The 19067-nt window shown below is 38.2% G+C and overlaps 1 protein-coding gene across 1 annotated transcript in view; it reads right to left on the reverse strand.

Moving 5' to 3' along the window:
• IL1R1 (interleukin 1 receptor type 1) overlaps positions 1–18484 on the reverse strand; it is a 19466-nt gene extending 982 nt beyond the window's left edge. The window contains 12 exon segments of the mRNA XM_042866784.1: positions 245–409; positions 1148–1291; positions 2919–3064; positions 3894–4014; positions 6752–6817; positions 7845–8019; positions 8927–9116; positions 11232–11463; positions 13012–13078; positions 14312–14395; positions 17066–17140; positions 18423–18484. Coding sequence (XP_042722718.1) covers positions 245–409; positions 1148–1291; positions 2919–3064; positions 3894–4014; positions 6752–6817; positions 7845–8019; positions 8927–9116; positions 11232–11463; positions 13012–13078; positions 14312–14314 — 1309 coding nt within the window. The 5' untranslated portion in view covers positions 14315–14395; positions 17066–17140; positions 18423–18484.
• Positions 18485–19067: the final 583 nt, after the last annotated feature.

The following is a 19067-nucleotide window of genomic DNA, read 5'->3' on the forward strand; positions in this document are numbered from 1 at the left end:
GAGTAGATGTTCAGAAGTTCTGCATAAAAACAGCAACCAAAACCATACACCTAGATAAAGCTATGACCTTTTCACATTAATAGCTTGTTCTGATATGCAAATTTTTGTTACACGCAAATGGAAGACAAAGCAAATAATGGTCCGTGGAAAGACATTGAAAGACCCCTGTTCCTGAGTTATTTTTGCAGCTTACTTCAGCTATCTATGAGAAAACTTGAGTATTATTTGTTTTCAGACTGCTCACCTTCTCCTGCTAAATCATTTCTCCCAAATATAAAGAGGTTATATCCACACTGTCTTTCTAAGACTTCTGGCAGTATCTTCAGAGCAAAAATATCTGATGAGTACAAACAGCTCTCTCTGTTCTTTGGATATAGAACATAAGCATCATAGATCTTTCCATCTGAAACTAAAGAATGAGCAATAAGAATAATATAGTTTAAAAAAAGAATTCCAAAGACATAAACAAAAATCATATTGCTAAGTTCTGTTTCATCCCCCACTTGACACATTACTCTGGGATCTAATCTTACTACTATCTAAGCATGCATAATTATATTGAACCTGATATATTTGTAGAAATGGGACTCAAGAATTCACTATGCTGGATCTAAACAGGCAAGAGATCTGTATTCTTATTCAACTGTAAATATAAAAAAAACAACAAACAAAAAAAAACATTACCACTGAATTATCTAGAAAATAGCTGTTGCAATAGGACAATTGAGTGTTTTGGAATTCCAGCAGCCATGTAAGTATTAGATCATTCTTGTAACCAAAACACAACCACTTAGATGCAAAAACAAAATACTTGGCAAATTTCAAGATCAGAAGCACATTTAATATGTCAGAAAACACAACTTCAGAAAGACCAGACATAGGACTTTACAGAAGTCCCAATGAATCAATATATCTAGTAGATACTTTCTGTTTCCCTACTGATGCAGTTGTTCTCAGGTGTTTGGAAATGGCCCAAACTTCAGCATGCCGCTCTTACAGACAGCACACCATTCAATGTTATTCTGAATGCTAGCACACAACAGAGAGAAAACTCATGAGAAATTACCAGTCACACTCCATGGAGACAATCTGCTCCATGCAACACACAGCACTCTCAAAGTACACCTGCACTGCTACATAAACATACCTTTTTTACCCAGGAAAGGATGGCAGGAGCTCCGATACCAAAGCACAATATCGATTTTAAAGATCTTGTAGATAACGAGTATAAGAAACAATAAAAATATCAAAGAAATTCCTCCTCCAATCAAGTAACCCCGAATGTTCTGAACTGCAGTAAAACATGGAATAAAAGGAGAAACAAAACAAAACAAATGAAAGTAGAATTATAGATGAGGAACAGAAAAAGAAAAGAAATGTTAAAAACTGCCTACCTTTTTTCAAGTGTTGTTAGTCAATAAGGGATTGGAAAAGAAGAAAATACAATGAAGGACAAAACTGAAATATTTTCATGCATACTTTTTACAAATACAATTTTGACGTGTCAGATTTTATCTTTCAGAGAAAAGGTACCTTAACAGTGGGACTAAAGAGGCTTCTCTCAGCCAATACACCAAAATATTAATGTATATCTCAGTGTTACAGTACAGTGAGAGTTCTTGTACAAAATTTAATCAGTCAGAAAGGAAGGAAGTCAGAGATGGCTTCCTGACTATGCTGCTTTTTCCAGACTGTTCACCCATAGTACGCAGCCTCATCAAAGATCCACTGCTGAACCTCCTACTCTGTCGTCTTCAACACATCAAAAAACAACAAGTAAGAAAAAAAGAAATCACACTCACAAACAATTCCACAAACTACAATTTTTAGTTGATGCACATTTGAAAAATTCTGAGGTTAATTGCTACCCTGACAATCTTAGTTTACGGTAAGCCATTAATTTGTTTATACTTCTGTAGGAAGCTAGAGCTCTGATCCACTTTCAGTCAATTATTGTTTACCGTGTTGCCAGTTTGAAAATAACCTCTGTCAAAAGATTGGCTCACCGTTGACCAAGTGAGCTTGGCCACTCAGCAGACCAGATAATCTTCCATAGCTAAATCAAAAAATAAAATAAGTCGCTGCTTATTAAATCTGGTAGTTTGCTTTTCTACGCATCTGTTCTTAACTACAAAGAATGAAATTCTTGAGCATTGAATCTGTGGTTTTACATGCTCATTTTACCTTTAGCATAAGGTTTATATACTAAAAAGAAAGATTTCAGGCTAGTCAGCAACAGATCAATCATATCCTGTCTCTGAGCTGATTACAAGATATCCAACAAGCAGCTGGATGCTCCCAGTCAACATGCATGAGTCTAGAAGGTGATGACAAGGCACATGCATCAGTAATCCCACAACCTTTCCAAACAAACTATTTCATAGCTTCACTATCATCCTTAAGATCTTTTCCTATTATCTAAACAACTTTTTCTTATCCTGGCCATCTGAGCCCATTCGTTGTTAGTGAAGTTAGAACAATCAGATCCACAAATGTATTTGTTTTCTTTTAAGGCCTAGTTCCAGTCTTAGTTATGTCTCCTCTTGGTTCTCTAAGAGAATTGGCCATTTTCACAGCTCTTCTGTGCACGCTATATCCTCTGATCCATGTGCCAGTGTGCAAAATGAAGCACAATATTCTGCCACGGACTCATATTTGCTTCAATGTAATTTAAATGTTTCACTGATTTTTCCCAAACACCAAACAAGAGAAAGCAAAGCACATTCCAAGTGATATTTTCTTTAAACTTACTGTGAAAAGGAATATGAGAGAAAGATGCCACAGAGGAAGATACTGAATTGTACTGCCCGCTTAGCACAAAGGTACATTGCACAGTTTTAGCCACAAGTAATGTGGTGTCAAACTAATTAAGAAGTAATCATCAAGGACCATAATTTTATCAAGATGAGGCAGCTTACCTGGGTGTTCCAATTTGATGTATGATGTAAATTCTTGAGAATCATAAAAGAAGTGACAGAAAAATTTATAAGTATAATCCTTTAATTTCACTTCTGAAATGTTAAATTTTGTTCCAGACACAGCAATCCCATGAGGCATTCCCTCTCTTTCATTGGGGGAAAAAGAAAAAGAATTAGAAAACCAGCATCAACAGAAACTGGAATCACATACAAAAAATCATTTTAAGAACAGTATTCAACATGACATTATCCAGTTTTTGCACTGGTGATGGAGACAGCAATGGTTCTGCATGATTCTGAAATGGCCAGTTGAAAAACCCCCTCCATCCTTCTCTACACTTAGTTTTAAGAATTATGGTTAGTGGCAGTGGTTGATGTGACGATAAAACAGACAGCATACCCACAATTTCTTACAGTATAAATTAGTCACTCAGAAACAAAGATCCTTCTGTTTTGGAAGAAATTACTGTGGTTTTTTCTGGTTTAATTCGTACTTAATTTACCTAAATGAAAAAAATATATAACCCTAAATATTCTACAACAAGGTCTTCTCCTCTGTGTACTTCAAAATCAACAGCTATATCAATTTAACAAATAAAAATAGAGTGATTTTTTTTTTTTTTTTGGCCTTAAAATATCTTTCCTTCTCACATTAATGACAGAGGACAAGATGTAATCTATTAGTAAAAGGGCTGCATAAAGTAAATACATAAATAAGCCTTACAAAATGGTACGTTTCATAACAACTTTCTGAAGGTCTGAATATAGTTGCTTCATTCCATTTGTGTTTTTCAGAAATTGCTTATATATTTTAAATCAAGCATTAAGGATATCATGTACTTGATGCAGATTTCTAATCGTTCTTTGAACAACTACTGCCATTAACTACTAGTCAACTTTACAGTGAATTCACCACAAATTACTACCGATTGCATCACACAGAAATGCACTTAAGTTCAATGTATAAGAACTTACTCATAAAACTGTTCCCTGTAGGTGCTGTCAAAGCTATCAACATCTTCATTATTAACTTGCCAGTATGGAAGCAAGCCATACACACCACTTGATACATTGCATTCCATGACTACATGAGAGCCTACAAAGCAAAAAAAAAATTAAATACAGCAATTGAAAGTCTTGCAACAAAAGCAGATTCCAGTGTTAGGGGAACAGCTGGAAAAAGAGGGGTAAGGAAAAACCCACTTACCTTACAAAAAGCAGAGTCCATAAAACTCATCCATTTCTACTCCACTGTTGAGTGTCTCCAATCTGGATGTGAATTCCACCCTAAATGTAGGTATCTGAATGTTCATGTCTACATGTGAACTAAATATCTAACCTAGTAAAGGAGTTCACCTCCACTGGAATCTGCTATTGGAATGGATACCTGAGCCTTTCCATCTGAATGGCTCTCCAGACTCCTCTGACTACACTCAAAAATCTCCCAGGCTCAAATCAGTTGCCTGTACACAGTGTGATAACATTTCAAAAACATCTATACAGTGCTGGTAGATAATACTCTAAATCTTCAGGAAACCTGCACAGCTGGAGCAGTCAGTTCAACCAAAACAGCACTAGACATCTACGGATAGGCAACTGAATTAAGCTTCTATTAATAACAGCACAAGTTGAAGTCCTTAAGACATATGCAGACACTTACAGGGAGGTACCTGTGAATTGGAGCTGCATCCTATTCTTAGTGACCACGCGTATCTACATCAGATCAGAGTCTTTTGGCCAACATTGTCTACTGGAATCGTTTCTGATTACACTGACACTCTACTTTCAGAGCAAGTTCACCCATCTGTAAGTTCCTTTGCCATCAAGAATCCAGATCTTACAGTATGAGCATCATACAGTAGCATTAAGAAAGCAAGTCAAGTTGCAGAATGTATTTATTGTGAATGTACCTCAAACAGTTCCATTTACAAGAACGGAAGCATCTTTCATGGAGTCCTTTCCTTCTTTATTTTACCAACAGAAGTTATGTAATGATCTCAGGGTTTCATTTCCTAGAACCACAGATCTAGATGCTTCCACCAAAGGATAGTCTCTATCAAAAGCATGCATGTGAACTAAAGGTTTATTCCAGAGTAATTACTAGAACAGGGTTTACATAGAAATCCCAGATTCTCTTCAACCTTCTCCCTCCAGAATAGAGTTTGCCTTAAGAAACCCCTTCCTTTAAAGAGTCTCCTTGTCATCAAGAAACATTTATTTTGTGTTAATTCTTCAGCTACAATAAGCCCACCTTGTGGGTGAAGGCCTTGTGTTTCCCTTTAGTCCCATGCATGACTGCTTTCTCAATGTCTGTGAAGTAATTAAAGCTGGTTTGGATGCCTCAGATCAGTTACGACGAGCAATAACATAACAGCAAATTTTAATCAACAATGTTCAAGCTTTAACAAATTTGGATCCAAATGCTCATCTAAAACGTAGTTGTCTAAACAAAAAGTCACAGGTGTCCCATAACGAATCTTAATATAAGCAAAGAATATAACAGGCAGCCCCTGGAATGACAATTACTTGATCTTCCATTTTCTCAAAGGATTAAAAAAGTCCTTTATGCATTCAGTAAATTAAAGTGCCTTTTAAGGGCCTAAGCTGATCAGACCCCTGAATAGTGGTTTGACTACCATCAGTGTGACGTATCTAAGAGTAATCCACGATTCTCTGGCCTTGGTTCCCATATGGTGCTAGAGCCCCAGCACAACCTTTCCTCTGGGCTTCTTTAATGAACTAACTGCTAATATTTTTATTAGCATTTATAATTGCTTCCTTAAAACAGTGCCAGACATGTTAGACCTCTCTGCACTAGGAAATTGCAACAGCCACTCACATTTCTCCAAGATCAGTTAAAGCCCTTTTTAATCAAAGATTTTTATTGGAAACAGTTCTACTTGGTACAAAATGATTTTAAAAAAAATTCACAGTTCATACAGTTTCAAAACTCATTCTTCTAGGCTAGATCAGTACAACGCATTTATTATATATGGTACAATCTAAACATGTATAGGTCTTCTCAGGAAAAGACTTGCATACTATACTCTAAGCTCACTGACTCACAGAATAACTGATATTGGGGATGACCTCAGTACGTTTCTAGTCTAGTTTCCTGTTCAAAGCAGGGCCAGCTATCAAATCAGCCCAGGCTACTTGAAAGCTTTATCCAACCGGGTTTTGAAACCTCCAAGGACAGAGAATGCACAGCTTCTCTGTGCAACTCCACTGCCTGGCTGTCTTCACTGGGAAGAAGTTGGTCCTTCTATCCAGTCAGAATCTCTTTTGTTTAAAGAAATTTCTAAGACTAACAGCATCTGGAATATCTATGAACTAAGATTTCAGTGCTTCACAAAAGATCAGTATCAAAAATCTTCTAATTCCCTAGAAGGGCATTTGGAAAATCATCTGGAAAATCCATTTTCCAGAGAGAGTAGAGAGAAAGGAAACATACAGGATGAGAAAAGCTACCAAAAATGCTCATCTGGTAAATATCCTAACATGTTGCATATACATAATCATATTTCCAATGAATTGAAGATATGCCAAGACACAGGCAGTGAGAAGTGGTACAAAGGATAGATGGCCATAATCAAATATGGACACATCCAACCTGGCATTGCTGATCAAGAGACTCCAATCTTAGGTGCACTCGTTATTCTATCTGCAAACTACTTGCAAGAAATCATGCTCAATCATCCACCCTTCTCAATGCACATGTCTACATACCAGTCTTGCAGAAATCAGCTGAACTGTTACTATGTTATCTCAGAAAGGCACGGAGTTTATCTGTTAACTAAATTTTAATGATTTCTTAAATATTCACTACTTACCAAGTTCCACTTCAATTGTATTGTTGTTTGGGTAAATAAACTCCGGTCTCATCTTCAGTGGACTTTCTGAAAGAAAATAAATAACTAAATGAAACCTCTGGACAATACAATTTTCACAATTTACTCTAACTGAAAGTTTTGCAATGTTTTTGTTTTACTATATGATTCTATTGTAGCACCATATCTACTGCCAGCTTCAAATTTCCAGTAGAAAATCTCTAATGAGATGTGCTATGCTCCAACTAAATTATTCTTTTAGCTTCCAAGACAGATTTCAGTTTACCTTACAATTTTTTTTAAGTCTTAAATTCAGTGGAAATTTAGATAGATGTAATACAAAACCACAAAACAGAAACAAGATCAAAAGTAATGCAATGAACTTTGTCAGAGAGATAGATAAGGAAGAGAAAGAGGAATTATCACAATGACTCAATCTTCTAGGTTGAGTATCTATTTAAAAGTTAACAAGTACACACTTAAACTGGGCTAGAATTGTATCATTTTGCAATAATATGGAGACTCATTGCTATCAAGCTACTGCTCTTGTATTGTCATCTAACCTAAGAATAGTGACTCAATCTAAGAAGATGGACAATACAGCTCTAGCCAACTTTTCTGAAAGGACTACTGTCATGGTAGAGATCAGGTCACCATTAAGGCTGCCTACAAAAACAAACTGACCAGCAGGGCTACAAAAAGTTCTGCTGCCCTGATCTCAATAAAAATAACTTGTTCGGTTTTGATTTAATGGTTGTTCACATGTTTGATTTTGTTTCTGTGGAAAAAAAAAAAAAAAAAGAACACCACCCCAGTAACCACTGTTTCTTTCTATTCCTAACCCCAGATTTTTCATTTTCCTAAGACAATTCTTTCTCAAAAGCCATGTTCAAGGGTAGCAATATGCATTATTGCACTCCAATCATTGCATTCAAGGAAAAACTAATTTAAAGAAAATCTGCAGTCCTCATCCCACAGAGCTGAAAAATGTCATGCCAGATTGCTTATGCCTGTATACAAATAACTTAGAAATAAATAGAGGGGGAAAAAAAAAAAAAAAAAAAAAAAAAAGCGAATAAAACCTCTGTGTAGTTACCTTTAACCTCCAGATTCATGGTGCGTGAGACATTATATTGTTTTCCCATGAATGTATATACCATACGGCACGTGTAGTTTCCTTTGTCTTGGATAGTAGCATTGAGGATCAATATGGCATTTCCACCCTCTGCCAAAACAAGTCGTTTGTCTTCAAGAAATCCAGACTTACACTCCTAGAAGTATCAAAAATGCCTGTGATTTAGGAGGACTTATCACGCTAATGGACTAAAAGTCATTACATTTGGAGCAGAATTTAGAGAATGCGTGCCTACATTTCTACTTCACTGAGATGAAACTGAGCTTTTGTAGCAATGACTCATGATGTTGGGTGTATTATCACTTCTGTGGCAAGGGCAAATGCAGTGACTTTCTTTTCCATGACCTATAAACAGTTTAGAATCACTTCATCTCAAAAGAGCCTTGATGCTACACCTGTTCATTTTATTTCAAATATAATACATAGATCGATACAAATACTTGAAAGCCAGCATCAGAATTAAGAGTTGAACTGCTCTAGAATTTTACCTCAATACAAAAAAAACCTATACCTTTCCGAGTCTGCATAGTCTACACAATATTTTGCTGGATTCAGAGCAAGAGGCGTAAGAATACTATACTATAATCAACATACTGACGACCCTGCACATAACAGGGGGTTGAAACTAGATCATCGTTATGGTCCTTTTAAACCTAGGCCATTCTGTGATTCTATGATAGTGGATAAGCCTAATATTCGGAGAAACTGAAATAGCTATGCAGAGCTTAGTATTTAAAGAAACACAAGTTTTTAAACTCATCACCTCCATACCTTACCTACCAACTTATTAGCTACATCAACTGCAAATTTCACAAATCAACAAACAAAAGCAACACACATACAGGATTCTGATGGAACTTACAGCCTAAATGTTGACATATTGTCTTTTTAAATATGCATCTCTTGCTAACTGTGGCAAGATAGATGCCATATTCAAACTGTAGAGTAAACTTCTTCTTTCTAAAACTTCAATTCACAGTTACCTCATAGCACACTTTAAAAATAATATTTCCTTCTATATCTTAAATAGATATGTACAATACCTTATACCAGTGTATTTCAGGATTAATATTGTCTTCATCTTTAAAGTTTTCTAGATCAGGGCATATAATCTTTCCAACATTTGCACTCTTCACTATTTGGTCATACTTCATTTCTCCATTAAAGCACAAACCATCATCATTCTTAAAAACTTTTACATTTATAATTTTCTGTTTAGAGCGGTTAAGACTCCTGTAATGAGAAGAGCAAACAAGTCAGGTCATTAACAACACAGCCTCTGTTTCCAGCAAGTCAAGAAATTTATAGAGAAGAGATTTTAGGACTTAAAGGGACTTTAGTATCTTCACCAGCTTTGCCTCTATCACTATTGCTACAGTCTCTCCAGCTCTTAAACATCACCCTCAGTTTCTCCCTCACTTTCTGTTCCAGATCAAGAGAGATGGGAATAACCTCTTATGTTGTGTAGTGAACTGAAGTAAAATCTGCTCTGGAAGTTTCACCAGATGAGAATTCAGAACTTCTCACAGCTGACACTGTGGAGCCCAGAGCAGCAACCTAGCATTTTTGTTTTCAGCTCTATCTTTGCCCATACACATTAGTGCAGGGTCACCCAAACCATAACTGCTCTGGAACACTTTCAGTCTCAGCTGAACTGGAAGTAAACAGAAGAAGAAAATGGGTCAATCTCACTGATAATAATCTTTGAAGGGGCAAAGGATAACTTTTAGCACAAGAGAGACAAAGCATTTGAATAAGACATACACCAAATACACCATATTGTACCTTGGTACAATATCAACATGAAACCACTTCTGACTGAGAGCTCACAGAACACCAACAAGAATTTGTGGTATCAAAGCTCTGCAGGAGATGTGGTACTACAAGACAGAAATCTGAGACAGAAATAAAGAAATAGCCATTATTAACTTCTGTTCGCTATTCATTTCTTCACGGCATGCTAAGTGAGATGCTTTCAAGAAGAGACAGATGCATATTTTCACAGACTTGGCTACAACTTTAATATGCTGCACCTTGGTAAGTTTTAAGATTAAATCTTAAATGCATGATGCACAAAACATAGCCTACAGTTAATACAATTGAGCTTTACTGTATATTTTTTGGCATGCTGCTGTTACGCAAGCCAAACTTAGGAGGTCAAATGCCCGAGAAAACACAAAGCAAGCATGGCTAAATTAAATCTGTGTTTACTGTAATATCTAGTTAGCTTTGTAATGGTTGCATTTCTTCCCTGTTTCAATTTTGGATTCATTTCTGAATCTAAAGCAAGAGGCCTACACTGAAAGTTCTTCCTGATCACTGTTACTACATCACATCCTAAATCCCTTCAACATAACTGGTGTCTGTATGCACAGCAGTACATGTAACAACAAACTAGTAAGACAAGATTTGGGTTACCTGAAAAGATCTGCATTTGTTGTTCTTGGTGTGATGTGGCAAGACATGACCAAAAAAAAAAAAAAAAAAAAAACAAAGCAAAACAATTTCTATGTGCCTTGTTGGCATTAATTTCCTGTTCAGCACACAGTGGATTTCAGCCACCATAAATAAGATTTGACCACCTGAAGTGGCAATTTCCAGTGCACTAATTGAAAGGAATCTATTTCTTTTCTTTCTTCTCTATGCATGTAAATCATTTTAACAATGCTGGGGAAACAATATTCTCACTATCTCTAAAGATGTCTAGCACGCTGCTTTGCTCTTCATATGCATTCTCATTTTTGACAAATAGCGTTTGGTAATTTTTTATATTAAGACATATAAGAATGGTTTTCTGCTTCTCAGTTTGTAAATTCCCCAAAAGGATCCCCCCAGAATTGCACAGCTATCCAGGAAGTCTGTATGCGTTGATAGTGTGTAACATCGTTGATAGTGTGTAGCATACAGAGTTTGCTATTCATAGCTCCTTCTTCCATTTAATCACATTCAGTGAAGAAATTAAAATGTTATTCTCATCTGCTGCCATCAAACAGCCATATGAACACAGGAATAGCTGAAGGAGTTAAGACCTTTTACAGTGACTTTACAATTCTGCCAAGACAAACAATGAAAACAAACAGGGGAAAAAAAAAAAACCCACACCATGGTCAATATTATTGTCCTTTGACATAAAAAGTTTCCTGTACAAAACACTTCTGCAATGCCAAATTCAACACATTTGGAAGAAAAAAAGGCAGCACACCAAAAAGCATGGTCAAGACATTGCTTTTAACTAATCTAAGATCACTTTCCCCCCCCCCCCCAAAAAAAAAAAATCATCTGTACTTTGAAGTCCCACAGATATCACTACACTGTAAGCCTTAGTAATCCATTTGTTTCACTCCTTACCTTACTTCACATTCATAAAGCCCAGAATCTTCAAGTGTTGCAGGAATAAACCAAAGCAAGCCCTTCCTCTGATGGATCCTGGCATGTGTCTCCGTGGTTATTGGTGTATTACTACCATTTTTATACCAAGTCAGATTGTAATCAGAATGAAGCATTGGCAATGTAATTACTGGGCAACTGATAGCTGTAGGTTCTCCAACAAGAACAAAGTAATTACAAATAACACATTCTTCTATTAAAAAAAAAAAAAAGAGAGAGAGAGAGAGAAAGAAAACTTACTAATGCTTTTAATCTGTATATTTTTAAGAAGTATCAATATCCATATACCCATTTCAATTTAAAATAATTAAATTTTCCATAATTATTTACCATTGAAACATTGGAAGACTACTGCTTTTATCTCTTCAGTACCTTCTGGTTGAGTAAGCACATACTTTACAAAGTTTAGGTCAAAACTTCAGTTACCATAGTCAGCAATAGTCACACAGTAAACCATGATATATGAAGATATGTGGGATTTGCCAGGCAATACAAGCTTCTCATCTTTCACATCTTTCCTATTTCAGCACAATAGCACTTACGTAGAATTACCAGACTCCTAGTTGATCTGTCTACAAAAGACACAGTGCAAATGGTAGCAGCATGGAAGTCTACATACTACCCTGGCCATTATGACTGTAAAGCCAAAAACAAATAAGGGGGGGAAAAAAAGGAGGAAAAAAAGAAGAGTCTGACCTGAAGCACATGACTGTATGGAATTAGATCAAGATCTCCACATAAATAAAATTAAGTCTGTGAACCAACACATAATACAATCTAAATTTGAAGAGATGAGGTTTTTATATTAGGAAATCTTGACTACGATATATTATTTCCTTACTGTATTTGCAATTTCTCTCCTCTCTGTCCAGAGCACCATCCTTTTATAATTATGGCTATGTAACAAGTTGACATTACACAATCATGTGTCTTAATAAGGAATTTCTAAGCATCGGTTTAAAATAATACAGGAGAACAACAAATACTGCAAGAAGTCATCAAGAAGTCTATATGCTTAAATTTTTTTAGAAAATACCCATTTCTCAGAGTCAGCCAGTTGGCTATGAAGCACATTTTAAAAGCTTCTGAATATGCAACACTGAATTCCGGGGGAGGGGGGAACCACTGGCAATTTATTTTGCAAATTTTGATGAATGATGATGTAAATTCAAAGCCCATCTCATGATTTTTTTAAAAAAAGCCTTCAGTAATTTTCCTACCTTAACACCATCTTGCCACCTAATTCAAATAGTTGCCTAGAGAGCTATTTCCTTAATATTAGCCTGCTTATGCCAAGAACAGCAAGATAAACAATATTAATTTGTGTAGCCTAAACTCTACTGAGAACTTAGATCTACCATTAAAATATTAATAGTAATAGCAAATTACTAATTAATTGACCTCTACCAGTCTGTTCTCAGGGCAGGAAATACAGTACAACTCTTAAAGAAGGCATTTAAAAGCTAATGTGACTTCAAGGACGCCAGTCTCTTCACACTTTCTTTAAAGGAATTAGGGAGAGGCTACTCAAAGCATCAGTACTCTGAATTTATGCCAGCCTGTCCTAACCACCCCCAGCACAGCTTCGATCCAAGAAGAAACATTTGGAATATTTTCAGTATGCTAAAACAAAAACAAATACTAAATACAGTAATTTCCCTCTTCTCTACTACACATACTCAACTTGTGTCTCTTAGGCTTTCTTTTTAAAATAGTAATTTCAAAAACACATCTAACTTACCAGCACTGAACAAAGGTATGACTAGAATTAGATGACCAATAAGCAAAAATGTAGATGTCATCTTATGCTGTAAGGCAAAATTATTTTCCGTTAGTATGGTGAGAGCATTCCAAGCTGCACTGTCATCTGCCCCCCACATTACTCTTAAAAATTGAGGACAAGCATTAGTCATCTTGAGGAGGGTAAAATGGGTTTGGCAGTTTAACCCCAGCCTTGGAAAATTGCAGCCGTTGGAATAGTTGGTGCTTGCAAAAGGCTGCTGAGTTTTCAGCTTTACACTACAGCTTCTAATTTTCTACTGGAAAAACTCTTGTGTGAATGTGTATTTTTCATCTGCCAGCAGGTTAAAGCCCCCCAAAAACATTTCACATAAATGAAATTATGCTTGCATACAATGATATTCATGTATAATTTAGATAACAAGATCGACTAAGCTCTTCCTCTCTCCACACATTTACAAAAGACACAACTGCAGGGATACATAAGGTTTCATTCTTCAAACTGCGCTTGTGCAGTTGAGGCAGCACTACTTTTGACAGTAGATGAACTCGTAGTCCTTTGCTGGAGAACAAGCACACTGTAACTACAAGGCAAGCAAAAATTCAAATTTTGTCTAAGGGTGACAATGTTACCAAATGGGTAAACTGTGGCTAACGTGAATTGCTACGGTTACTAAAAACAGCAAAACTTTCAAGACATCTCAGGTCTCTGCAGTTTCCCCTAACAGTAGCAAGACTGGACAGAAACCACTGCCCTTGTATCCCAGAACTGGCTTTTCATGAAACCTTTGTATCTTAACCAAGTTCCCTCTTTTCTTTTTTCTTGGCAAATGTCATCAGAGACCTTCCTCAAACATCTAGTGACAGCTTGAAAACATTTAACCCCTTTCATTTCTGACATAGCTTTCTGCAGGTTAAGGTCTGCTTATAGCTGTTGTGCCTTTCTTACATGACTATACTGCACACTGTTCCCTCTAGCATTAAAATAATCTGGTTTCCCATGTAACAGATATTGCAAACTGTAATGAACACAGGTGCCAGTTTTCTACTCAGCTAGAACCGGCTTGGAAAAAGAGAAGACATTCTCTGAAAAATACACACTGCCTTGAATTACTTTTATGCCCACTGTAGTTCATCATAGCAGCAAATAAGCCATGTTAGCTACTTGTTTCAGAACATTGTTTCACCCAGAGTTGCTGAGGCAGTAGGATAGGACACATGGAGCAGAGTGCAACATTGGAATATAACTGTTTCCAAGTATTTACTTGTTTTGGACAATATATCTGAAAAAGCACTCATACCATAGCCTTTATTTAGTTGCCTTGTATGTGGTTTTCCTGTCACTTGTCAAAGAGCTGATCATAATTCTTGCAGCTTTGGTTTACCTGTAAAAATGAGAGGGGAAAAAAGGGATTGTATGAAACACATGATTTGGACAACAGTAGGCACATACAGAGCCAGTCTTCTTCTACAGACATCCTAAATATAAAAGCAACTACTTCACTGTGTCTGCAATGGAGACACAAAAGAGCACCAACAAAACCCGCAGTAAAGATTGACCAAAAATTCTATGAAAGATCTCTGGGGAATATTTTTTCCACCAAAAAATGAAGATGACATTACATATGAGTCAACGTGAGCAACAAAGCCAGACATAACCAGCTACTATTTAAGACTAATTTGCCCACTAAAAGGAAATGATGCCTAAATTAGGGTAAGAATAACCAAGTTACTATTACTCTATGCTAGAGATTGAGCTTTTAAAGTAGCTCTATTCTTTGCAAACTCCCTCCCCACCAGTTCAAATACTGCAAAAGTAAATCTTTGAAATTCTGAAAAGAAGCAAAGAAGACTACAGTTTTCGTAGTTGCAATACCAAATAGTATGCAGAGCTATTCTATTCTGGCTAGCATGGTTTCAGGTGACACACAAGGTTCTTACAAACATTCCTTCTCAAGCGGAATATACAGTGAAACATGATCTAAAATCACTGATGTGAAATAGCAAACTTTGTTTAAAGAAAACTGTTGTTTGCTCACATACCTATCGGTTAACCCTGTACTGTCTTCTAACTCAGTCTCAGCAATAAGCCATGCTGCTGTGATAGGGATGCAGAGACTCAATCTCACTTACGTAGAGAGAGCACCAGCTTTACTGCCTGCGTACTTAGTTTGAAGAACTCTTTCAGTTCAAGACTTACTGAGCATAAAGGAAACATGTACGCATAGTCTTTAAGAATAAAGGAGAAAAAAACAACACCCACTCACCCACCAATCATCTTTGTGGTTTGATCTACTGAAAAAGATAAGTTTTGATTTCCGAGTTACTTTCCTATCTTCGCATAGATGAAATATAACTTATTACTTCCTCAACTTTCTAAAATTAGCATCTTGAAAACAGAAAATATGTGGACCTAACTTTTTGTTTTTACAGGACATCTCTCTTCACAGAGCCTCCCTTTTACTTGCCTTAGGCACAATGCCAACTCCAAATGCAGTAAGAATAGCTTTTAAAGACATCGGGTTCCTAAGTCTGCATGTAGCAAGATAAGCAAAATTGTCCTGCAGGAAACTTTTCAAAAGATAAAACTGTATGTTTATTTTCCAAATTTTAAGAAGATTTTCTTCCAAAGGCCAATACAATGACAAAACGTTCAAGACAGCTTAGGAAGCATCTAATTCCTACAATTATTAGCACTTTGCTATTAATTTAAGTGGCTTTCAGTATTGATCACTACCTACAAGGACTTATTACTGCTAGGGGCACTCCTAGTCTATAAGTCATGAAGAAAAAAGACAGAAATTGTGATTTAAGGCAATTGATCAGCATCTCAGCACACAACATAACTGCCTGAAGGTGTAAAATGCCTTAATTTTGCAGCATATCTAAGTGAGTGAACTTTTTCAATAAAGTTTTAATAAAAGTCTAATTGAAACAGTGGTGAGAAGGGAGAAAACAAACATTAATCAAAAAACCCTATGTATTTGTCCAAAGTACAGCCATCAAGACAAGATTAAACCCTTACAGAAATTCATACAGATCACATATTATTCTCCTGTCAGTTTGTGTCTCTAAGCAAAGCGAGACAGATTCTCTACCAGCCAATATCTTGTTACCTGGCTACTCTACCTGAGGTCCCAACTCCTTTGTCTAAGATGCTTAATATATAAGCAGAATGTAGCTGATCATTGTACAGGGGCATGCAGAATCACAGAATGGCCAGGGTTGGAAGGGACCTCAAAGATCATGAAGCTCCAACACCCCTGCCACAGGCAGGGACACCAACCTCCACACTTAATACTAGACCAGGCTGCCAGGGCCCCATCCAACCTGGCCTTGAACACCTCCAGGATGGGGCATCCACAACCTCTCTGGGCAGCCTGTCCCAGCACCTCACCACTCTCTCTGTAAAGAACTTCCCCCTGACGTCCAACCTAAATCTTCCCTCCCTCAGCTTAAAGCCATTTCTCATTGTCCTGAAACCATTTCCCCTTGTCCTGAACAGTCACACAGAAAGATACACAAGCACCCTCTGAAAAAGGACCTGGGTGGCCACTGTGGTAGTCTGGTTGTTTATAGTGATGACCACAAATGTTATTCCTTCACTGCCTCCTTTTCAGACAATTCTGCAAGTTACAATACTGCAGAAAATCCACGCCTGTAAGTATAAAACCATTACTCAGCAGATTTTGTTTAATTCAAATGAATGTTTTTCCTCAATCAAAGAATGCCTACAAAGTGGTTACATCCCTATAAGCCAACTTCCTGTTCAGCTCTGAGAAAAGCACTAGCTACTGTACATTTAGATTCTAAACAAGATGTTCATTGCACATACTGCCTCACCTTTCACCACAACACAGGGGGGAGAGAATGAGGAAAAAAAGAAAAGATGGATATCTGTAGGTGTACAGAACCAGCCATCAGTGGATCTGAGCACAACCAAAAGATTCTTATGCACAGATTTCCACTGCACATTAAGCTGGAGTCAATGAGAGCATCCAAATCACCTTGAACGAAGAGATCTTATCAGTATTCAAAGAAACTGAAAACAGTACCTCCTTTCAGCATCAAGTAAAAGGAGCTCATTTTGCAGTCGCAGCTTCTAACAGTTTTCTGTATCATTTCAGCTCCTGTCAATATAAAACAATGTGAAAATATTTAAATCCAGAGTAAATTACAAATTTTTCATTGTTGATTTCAGAGAACAGTTAAGAGCGATTTAAGTGGCCCAGAAAGGCTCACAGAGATAAAAATATAAATATAGAAGATAAGGGATGCAGAATAATATAAAAATTAATGTGTTATTCTCGGGGGGTGGGGGGGTGGAAAGTTTATTAAAAAAGGAACTTAAGTATTATTTCTCCTTTAGGGATTGGCTTAAAATTATCTAAATTGGGAATCGCATTATAAAACAATTTTTGTGCAAAGCCTTATGTCAATTTTGCAGTTTTTAATGCTTTCTGATTTCACAACTGCTATAAAAGAAGAGTGTTCATTTAGCAACCCTAAGTTGCATTTTGAGAGTCTAAGCACATACAAGCGGTCCAAGTCAAACAAGCCTGAAGTTACCAAGCTCAGGAAGAACAAAGCCAACAAACAGTATTTTCCAGAAATCCCTGAAGAAATTCCCCAAACTTAAAGAGCCGCTTCTGGAAAGAACCATAAACATTTCTTCAGCTCAAGAGCTGACAGCTGCTAATTCAGTCCTACCACGCTGTGACGGCACACAGAACGGTCTGGGGCTGTGAGGGCTGCTGCTCTCAGGCTCCGCTGCAGAGTCCTGCAGCTGCCAGGGCACTGCTTTCACCCACCAAAGCGTGAAGGAGGCAAGAAGCTCTCGATTTCACAGAAGTAACAAATTATAAAAGCCTTTGCTTGATCACAGTTAAGCAATAAGCCGTTTCTGCAGTGTTTTACTACGTCAAGATTTGCACCCAGCTTTGTCCTGCTTCCTGCTCTAAGAACTTCTAAAAGAAGCGTGGCTGAGCTGTGAGATCCCACACTTTTCCTCTATATATCGCACTTTCTACCCGCGTTTGGATAGTCCCGTACATAGTGAAGAAGTCAAAGGAAAATACCTCCTAAAAAAAAAAAAAAAAAGCGTCACAAACTAGAAAACCAGCAGACGCGCAGAGATTTTGTGGGACTGGGCAAACAAAGCGTAGCAGAGCCCGCAGCGCTCCTGAAAGCAGCAGAAAGCTCTCCGGCAGGGCACCCAGCCTTCAGCCTATCTGCCGAGGAGCCGCGGGATCAGCCCGCCCCGCCTCCAGCCCACGCCGCACAACGCGGGGCACGCGGGAGACCCTAGGGAAAGAAAGGCCTTCCCTGCTCGTGCAGCCCTCCAGCAAACGGCCGTACCCTGGGCAGCCCGCGGCACCGCACCCCCCCCCCTACGCCGCAGCCCTTCCTCACCTCCGTCCGTGCCCCGAACCCCCGCGGCCGCCCCGGCCCCTGCCGCACCGCGACCGGGCGGCAGCCCCTGCTCCGCCCGGCTGCGCACCGGAGCTTCGCCCCGCCCAGAGGCCGCCTCTCGACCGGCGGAGCCCCGCGGCGGGTGCGGGACTGACGGGCTGCGGAGCTGAGTGGCTTTGCCGGCGTGACACCGCCGGGCCTGGAGGTGTTGGCTTCAGGTCTGAGTGTTTTCCTTCGGGCTGCCCTCAGGGCTTCTGACAAGCCGTGACCAGGAAGATCTCGCTAAATCTTCTGACCTGCTCCGGTCACCGGTCTAGCTGCCCAGCTGCGTCGTGTCCGTGGTAAAAAGGGCACAGCACTCCTGAGTGCACGGACCTTCTGCCTGGGATTCCTCAGGGAATGAGGGCTCTGTGCAGCCACTGTCTTAAACCGTGGTGACCTGATGTAGCTCAGCTTTGCTATTCGGAGCTTTGTTTGCTTGCCGTCTGAGAAGTCCTCTCATTTGACCACCTGTCTCTACCTCTGTGTTGGGGTGTCGGCTTCTCCAGTTCAAACAGTAGTTTCTTCCTTCTGGATTTAAGTGGTAACTGTTCTCATTCATTGGTTTAATGATGACATTAAGCATATTCAAACATTTTTAAAAAT

Source organism: Lagopus leucura, unplaced genomic scaffold, assembly GCF_019238085.1.
Source record: "Lagopus leucura isolate 7727_CA_CO unplaced genomic scaffold, USGS_WTPT01 Super-Scaffold_100001, whole genome shotgun sequence".
Lineage (NCBI taxonomy): Eukaryota > Metazoa > Chordata > Aves > Galliformes > Phasianidae > Lagopus > Lagopus leucura.